At 33.3% G+C, this 9,092-nt stretch overlaps 1 protein-coding gene across 1 annotated transcript; it reads right to left on the bottom strand.

Moving 5' to 3' along the window:
* Nucleotides 1-4,572: 4,572 nt before the first annotated feature.
* LOC127731924 (uncharacterized) lies at nucleotides 4,573-7,921 on the bottom strand. The gene is made up of 2 exons (XM_052240770.1): nucleotides 7,822-7,921; nucleotides 4,573-6,557 (listed from the first exon to the last, which is right to left on the bottom strand). The coding sequence occupies exon 2, from the start codon at nucleotides 6,244-6,246 to the stop codon at nucleotides 4,888-4,890; it is 1,359 nt and encodes a 452-aa protein (XP_052096730.1). The 5' UTR covers nucleotides 6,247-6,557; nucleotides 7,822-7,921; the 3' UTR covers nucleotides 4,573-4,887.
* Nucleotides 7,922-9,092: the final 1,171 nt, after the last annotated feature.

Here is a 9,092-nt window from a genome sequence, read left to right as displayed (position 1 = left end):
TTTAACCCATTCATTAAACCAACTAGTAAGTCCCTTATAAACAAAAAAAGGGGATATTTTTTTTTATAAAACAAAAATGATAAATAAAAATGAACAGTTTGAGTTTTCAAATAATATTTACTTCATCGTTAATATCATTTTTATTTGAAGACGATTTAAATCAAATTGGTATCCGGTAATTTTATCTTTCACTTTATAAACTTTGCCAGCTGTAGACAGTAAAATATTTACTATAACTCCTTTTCTAAAATATCTGGTACTGAAAAAAGCGGTGCCCTTGTTCATCGCGGGTTTCGGCCGGTACAGCACATTTTGTCCCTCTTCCGGATAATAAGTCATATCTTCCTTTAAACCATCCGCAAATTGTTGTCGAGGGAAATACCTTCATCTGGAATCGTGTTCAAATCTATGAGTTCCGCCAACGTTTGCGGCGGCGACGATGTAATATTGCGTTATTCTATTGTGACGTAATTTATAGATCTGCCATAGATTTGGAGAAAACAAAAATCTGCCATAGATTTGTTTTATTTTTTACGTTTGTTACCTCACATTTGCCATAGATTAGGAATCTGCCATAGATTTGGAACCCGCCATAGATTTGAGTCCTACATATATAAAATCAAATGGATGATCCATGTCTTTTGATAAATTAAACAATTTCATTCAAAGTCAACAAAAAGTGATTACACTATAAACGTTTATATAATTAGCCATAAAGTATGTACACTATGAAAAGCGATTGGTCACTTTAATATAATTCCGAACTTTTGTGAAAAATAACGTGTTTAAGTCCATATTATAAATGCTATTACTATATATTAGAATTTTCAGGACAGTAGGTATATTTTCTTTTCTAATTTCAAAAAATAAGGTATTCCTTTGAGCTGTATAAATTTTACACGAAAGGAAATAATGATGTGTATTTTCATATAAATATCCACATTGACACATTGCGCTGGGTTTAATATTTGCATGATACAGATCAAAACATCTATATATATATCTATCGCCAAATGAGAAGTATGTAGGGGTTAATTTTTTTTATAATATTTCTGTTTAATTTTAAATTTAAGCATATTTTAAGTTTCTAATACTTATATCGAGTGAATTCCACAGTTTAATACTAGATGGAAGGGACAATCTGCTGGGAGTTTGGTATATATTTTGACTACTTTGTAGATTGTAATTGTTTGTTTTTTTAATAAAGTGTTTGACTCGAGCATAACTGAAGAAACATAAGTTGTCGATATGCTGACCCCGTGTAATTAACTTGGTCCCGTAAATGTTATTACCCATAAAATGCTCCAACTGAGGTAAATCGACACTGCATAAGTTGTGCGATCACCATCACAAATTGGTGGACCGATTGGGTATGCCTGTGTCTATAATGATTAGCTGTTTTTGCGGTCTAAAATCTTGGATACCAGAACAATCGTCTAATTTGTATTTTACCGATTGCGTAGTATGCCCGATTGTGACATTATGCTTGAGTGTTTGTATGGGCGGATGGTGTATGCACTGAAGGAGACAATTACCTTATCGACGGCACTCGGTCTAGCTCCTTTTAATAAAGACTCGCATTCATACTTTTAGTAGTGATTTTCCTTCCTAAAATGTTTGCAATCAACTTTAATAGATTTCGAATTTTTACCAGTAATCAATGACTAGCATTAATTTCTGAATTTACAGTGATACCACCTGCACATAGGAATCATTTTCATTTCTATCATTTGATACACATACTATCCGGAAGCTAATGATATCTTATATTTAAAGAAGGGTTATACAATATTAAAAAAGAAATGCGAGCAATGTACAGTACACATATCCTTTTTTCAAAGTTGAAATTTTACCTTTTGATATCATGTTGAAAGGCTAAGACAACCTTGCTCCTAAAAAGTGTTGGCAACATTAAAATCATGTATTTGCATTTTGAGGCAGCTGACTGTTCTTTGAAATACACCAAAGAACCAAATATATTCCTCTGGTCAATTAAGTAGGAAAGTCTAAATTAAAGTTCATAATTTTGACGGGGTTTTGCATTCTACATCTGTAGTTTACAAGTATAACACATTGCAAACCAACTTAACGTATTGTTCCCACCTGCCGACATTTTGCTTCCATATTCTATCCCTCTTTTCAATCGCAAGTCTTTGTTATGGTTTTTAAAGTCCTGTTTTTATTCATTCTATAATGGTTGAATAGATGCTCGTAGCAGGTGTGTTCGACTCAAATCTCTACTGACTAGGATTGTCAGTTTTCCAGACGAATGTCAGTGGTTTTCTCCGTGCACTCAGGTTTCCTCCACCAATAAAAACTAATCGCCGCGATATATCCAGCAGTGTCCAGAGTTGCATTTAGCGCCAGCAATTAATCAATAAACCAATTATATTCCATTCACTGTAATACGTGGACATGTTCATAGGAGGTTAAGATGTCCCTTTTCCTATTATTGATATTGGATTTATATAACTTCAAGGTAACAATTTGTACCTTTTGATATCAAAATAAAACCAGGTTCAATCCACCATTTTCTACATTTGAAAATGCCTGTACCAAGTCAGGAATAGGACAGTTGTTGTCCATTCGTTTGATGTGTTTTGTCATTTGATTTTGCCATGTGATTAGGGACTTTCCGATTGAATTTTCCTCGGAGTTCAGTATTTTTGTGATTTTACTTTTTTTTTGTATCGGTTTCCTAAATCTGATTTTGATGACTTTGGGGATTTGCATCGGTTGATGTATTTATTTGGTTGGACTTAAAAATTGAGCAGGTGATACTGAAGATGGGTATTTAACTTCTTGAATACTGATGGTTATTGTATCTATTCTTCCTTTTTATTTACCTAGTTTATGTTTGAGTTTGTTGTTAATCAGTACCAAATCAATTACTGTGGATTCATTATTAATCGTTGGATAGTAATATTCGTGGATTTCGTCGGTACAAGTAAACCACGAATTAAAATGTTCAACGAATCACAGATTTGCCATAAGGTTGTATGCAGACTTTGACAAAGCCACGAAATTAAATGTCCACGAAATTACAAGTTTTCATAAATCCACCAAAATTGGTTTCCACGAAAATAAATGAATCCACAGCATACAGTCTTCTCCTTTTTGACCATTGATGCGATGTGCAGTGGAAAACGAGGTAACATTTAAATCACGTGAATGACCATTCTAAAGACTATATATATGAATATTACAATGAAATAATTGCTTAAGGCATTTTTTTGATAATATATATCTGATATAGTATTATGTACAACTGTGGTGATTAAAAGTCGCATAACAGCATCGCCTGAAAGATTTTAAAGTCGACATTACTTCGCACCTGATTATTGGTTCAAACTCGGCATTTAATTTGTATACAACAGATAGACAATAATAAATATCATATGCATAATGTATCATTACACAGCCTATATAAGCAAAAGTATTCACCTATACTTTTCAAGTGGAAAACCGCCTCAGTGGTCTTGTGGTAGCGCGATCGGTTCGATAAGGGAGGTCGTGAGTTCTACCCCGGCCGGGTTGAACCAAAGACTTGAAAATTGTTTTTCCTTCTGCTCTTAGCATTTGAGGGTAAGAGGAAAGTATATTCCGTTTGCGTCATTAAAAATGTCTCCAGGTAAGTGACACATCTTTATATGGAATGCACCGTAGTGAACTACCATGATAAAATTCCTGACTGCGCGTGACGATTTGTTACAAGAGCAGCGTTCACAATCTTAGCACATCAACGTACTTTCGTCCACATATGCATGATATATTTGACATATTTGACACTTGACGTTAAAGTCCAATCAAACCAACCGTCCGTCTGCGATATGATAAGCTAAAGGGAGCATGCATTTATTTGCACCTGTCCTATGTCAGGAAGCTGATGTTCAGTAGTTGTCGTTTGTTGATGTGGTTCTTAAGTGTTTCTCGTTTCTCGTTTTTTATATTGATTAGACCGTTGGTTTTCCTGTTTGAATTGTTTTACACTAGTCATTTTTGGGGCACTTTATAGCTTGCTATTCTGTGTGAGCCAAGGCTCCGTGTTGAAGGCCTCACTTTGACCTATAATTGTTAACTTTTACAAATTGTGACTTGGATGGAGATCTAGATTTATCTCATTGGCACTCATACCACATCTTCTTATATCCATTTGTTATACCATATGTCCCTTATCATACAACGCTTTTAAAAATATCAATCAGTTTATTACTGTGGATTCATTTATTTTCGTGGGTACCAATTTTCGGGGATTGATGAAAACCTGCATTTTCGTAAATATTTGATTTCGTGGTTTTGCCAACTTCTGCATACAACCCTACAGAAAATTGGCAGTTCGTTAAATATTTAAATTCGTGGTTCACCTGTATCCACAAAATCCACGAAAATTGGTATCCAATGAATGATAATGAATCCACAGTATGTGATATCAGATCATCGCCTACGGTTAAACTGTTTTCTCCATTCGTCTTCTATTATTAACCAACTTTCTATCGAGATCGATTTCTCGTTTAATTAATAACACATTATAGAAATTCGACAAATCTTGAAAATAAGAAGCTACGAGTACAATATTGTCACGTTGACCTTTATTCAATAAAGTTTAAATGGTATTTATCAATTTGACTTAGAAGTTTATTTTCCGTGTTGCATAATACGTAGCTGAAACCAAGATCGATGATATGCTTTTTATAATAATTCATTACAAAAACACACCAAAAAATCTATATTTTGACGAAGCATGACATTTCAATAGTTTACAGTTTAGAAAAAATCACATTTCCATATAATAAAGTACCATATGAAAGGCAACTGTAGAAAATCACATTTCCATATAATAAAGTACCATACGAAAGGCACTGATATAAATGTTCTTCCACAAACCGATCACATGACATCAAAAATGCCCGCTTGACCTTTCAAATTGCAAATAAGCAAACGTGTTCTTGTTTTGTTGAAGCTAAGTGTCCTCGGATTTGGAATGTTATCCACCTTTATTGCTTTGTGTTTTGCTCCATCGGGGGAGATCATAATTATGTTTCCACCGCCCTCATTCCCGACATAAACGACTCCAGTTTTATCAACAGCTATACCGCGTGGTTCTTGCAACGATTTGTGCTTGAATTCCCAAACGAGTGTTTTATCAACGTTGTAGCATTGTATAGATGGACATGTAGTATCAGTGCAGTACATTGTTCCATCAAGCACTGCAACATATGCATCATGTGTTTTACTTCCAACACCAAGCTTAGTTAAAATGTCATTATCGGGATTAATTGAGAGTAGTCCTTCGTTAATTGAACTGCATATCAAGTTCCCATCGGAAAGGGATATACCATGACATTGATTTGAAGCCTCGATAGTTTTCACAACTGATCTGTTTTTTAGGTTGACGATTAATATTTTACCTCCAGAACGCGATGTTGTAACAGCTAATGATTGGTCGTTTACAAACACGATGTCATATGGGCGTTCAGGAAGAACAATAGAGTGTAACAAAACTCCATTAGTGTTTTTCACATATAAGGTTTGTGTGTTAGTAGCTGTATAACATACAATATCATTTTCCAAAATTGCACATCCAAACACTTCTAACTCGATCTTAAATCCCGTCACCAATTTTAGATTGATGTCATCAAACTGTCTTCTCTCAACTGTGATCTGTACCTGTTGTTCATTTGGCTTTGTGTCACGGATTGTTGATGGTTTCATCTCTATTCCAATATCACCGAAGGAACTTACATCAGAGGTAAAAGCTGAAAGTTTTATATTTTCTTTAAAAACAATGCGTCTTATGTCAAACGAATGATCTTTTGCCAACTCTTCGATTTCTTTTTCCTGCGTACTTATTTCAAATTCGAATTCCTTGGTTCCGAGAAATATCTGAAGTTCTGACGCATGATTTTGCATTTTTATTAGTCCTTTGTTTAATTCATCTGTTCTGTCCTCCTTCCCTTTCAAATCGTTATAAATTCTCTCTATATTTTGCAGTGCATTTTTTTCAAGATCGGATACCTTCTGAAGAACTTCCTTTTCTAAACGGTCTAAATATTCATTCAATTTAAGTCGGGTTGATTTAACATGCTCAATAATAGTCTTCGCCTCAGCCTTTATTTCTTTGGTATTTGACTGTTTTTCCTGACAAAGACGCTCATAATACTTTTTTAGATTCTGCAGACGCTCTTTAATGTCTTCTAATGCTATTGAATTACGAGCATCTTTGGTAACATCTTCTAGAGGTGGCATATCTCTGCAGTTTTTATGGGTCAAGTTTATGCATTTCCTACAACATGGTCTTTCATGACTTAAGCAATAGTTCTGGAATAGTGCCCCATGATCCTCGCAATGCTGCTTTATTTTCAGTACGAATTAAGGCAGCTCTTTCTGATCACTTACGTCAATGACGGCGTGACTTTTTGTTGACTTCGCGTTGCTATGGTACTTTAGGCAGTCAGGACAAAATGCTTCATCACATTCGAAACACCACTTCACAGCTGTTTTAACAATGGACTGTGACTCACACACAGTACAGTTTGAACTTGTTACTGCAGCCATGTCTGTAAATAAAAATAAATGATAATGATAACATGCAGCTTGAATATTATAAAAGTATGGAGATAACCTGTACATTTACATCTATTGCAGTTAGTATTGTGCTGCTTCATATAAATATCGTTCTGAACACGTGTATGGATCTGAAATCATTTCACAATTTTACCGAATATACCGTCATTTCTACTTAAGAAAATGCCTGTACCAAGTCAGGAGTAGGACAGTTGTTATTAATTTGTTTGATGTGTTTGAGCTTTTGATTTTGCCATTTGATTAGGGACTTTCCGTTTTGAATTTTTCTCGGAGTTCAGTATTTTTGTGAGTTTACTTTATGATAGATTCATAATGTACAAATCTTTTAGAAATCACGTAAACCCTGCAAAATTTTCGCCTCTTGATATCGTCATCCTCTTCACACTATTTTTTGGTTTATTTCAAATTTTCTATTTATTATGGATAAAATATTTCACTTTCTCATAACTTATAACAGATATGTGAACCATTTGTACTTCCATATATAGAGTTTCAATATGTGAGAAAGTTAAATACTAAACTTCAGTTTAAATAGCCACATGTTCACGTGTATCTTTAAATGTTTAACCATCTAAGAAGCTGTTTTAGATTCTACATTATGTAATATGGATTGCATAAATTTAAGGAAATTGAGCGTTGAAGGCTTACCTCTGAAATAATGACACAAAAGCAGTACATGCACAGCAAACAACACCACACATATGAATTTTTTGTATAATACATTGTGGTAATCTAGGTATCAAATGAAAGGTGAAGGACTGTTGATCCTTGTAGTACACAGTTTGACGGATGATTTTGAATGATACAAAAAATGTATCAATGAATTCTAAAATTGAAGGCATATATTTCCTGATTCTCAGATATTAAATACCTTGTTAGGATATTTTTGCGGTAACCAGTACGGTCGTCTTTATTTCATTGGGTTGCTGTTTCATATACGTTTATCAAACACATCTTTAACACAATTTAATTAAAATAACAACATACTATCGAAATCCCATATCTTTCAATATGCAAATATGTTAGCACCGAGCATTACAAAAGAGACATTTTGTCAAATTTGTATATGGCGCAGCAAAATTTATACCGTTATTTATTGATTTTACTCTCAGGGACAATGATAAAGTATATTGTAGATTTTCACTTTAGTATGCATTTGGATTAATGATACACAATTTTAAGAATGAAAAAGATTTAGCCAACGATGACGAATAAACTATATATTTGATAACTTACCAGAAATAACAACCGAATTTGTGATTACAAGTTAGACAATGTCATGCAATTTAACTTCCTTGATTGTATGTGTACATACAGGTATTAATACTGATCAAGTGATCGTTGTGTTGTGTATGTCGACGAGAGATAACATTTAGGCCTACCTGTATGTGTTTAAAATTTCATTGTGCATTTATTACAAAAATCAAACAGTACTAGTTCAGTACCAGTAACCGTCAATAGTTCTTTGTTTTTTTTAAATATATTTTTACTGGGATTCTCTTTGAAAATATTTTTTTAACATAAAAAGCGTAACTAAAAGTTTTGTCACATACTCGGACTTGAAATTAGTTAATAAACAATGAAAAGCGGTTTGCAAATGTGGCATTTTTATGGTTACGAGGGCCAGTTACCGTCACTTAATTATCTGACCAGTTAATCAAAGTTAATATGATATTTTGAAGAGAAGTAGATTTGTTAAATACGTCAAAACTTTCTTAATCTTTTCTTCCTTTTGCTAAATCTGATCTGACCATGAATTGTGTCACGTTGAGACAAACAAAATACACTGTATTGAAAGAGTGTTGATATTTCACAACTCGTTCGCAATGCCCGTGTCTGTTGTGACGTTTATGTTTTAACGAACGTAATCTATGTTTTTTATGGTTGATAACGTTTAATTTTGTAAGTTTTTATGGACTTTCCCTTTTAAAATTTACCTTGGAGTTCGGTATTTTAAAAAAAAAATTTATGACATGATACTGTAAACAATGGTTACATTCATAGAGTGTTACCTTTAAAAGATTAAACTGGTACATGACGAAATAATCACATGTGGGAGGTCGATACTTCATTTGATCAATAGTTGTTTCTTCCCTGTACTTTTTTAAAACTTAAACTAATCATGTCAAATATAAGATCAATGCAAAACATTTTGTATTTATATCCGTTGCCATTATAATATTTCATTCAATGATGGTTAATAAAGATATCGACAGTAACACGTATCCCATTGCATTTTGTTACCAAAACTGAAGCTATTTTTACCCTCTTTACAATTATATTGAGCATTCACCTTTTTATATTTTCTTATTTGCATACAGCCCTACGTATTACTTATGTATCATAAAGAAAGTTTAAGGTCTAATGCACATAATTTTCTTGCAACAACAAGAAGAATTAAAATTCACGATAAAATAAAAATCAAAACAAAAACTGAAGTAAAATGAAAAAAAGACAAGAATTTAATACATAGTAAGTAGTACAGTGATGTCAAAACTAAATGATTG

The sequence above is a fragment of the Mytilus californianus genome, unplaced genomic scaffold (assembly GCF_021869535.1).
Source record: "Mytilus californianus isolate M0D057914Y unplaced genomic scaffold, xbMytCali1.0.p SCAF_21, whole genome shotgun sequence".
Taxonomy (NCBI): domain Eukaryota; kingdom Metazoa; phylum Mollusca; class Bivalvia; order Mytilida; family Mytilidae; genus Mytilus; species Mytilus californianus.
The sequence above is the reverse complement of the archived record's forward strand: the minus strand, read 5'-3'. Positions and strand labels throughout refer to the sequence as shown.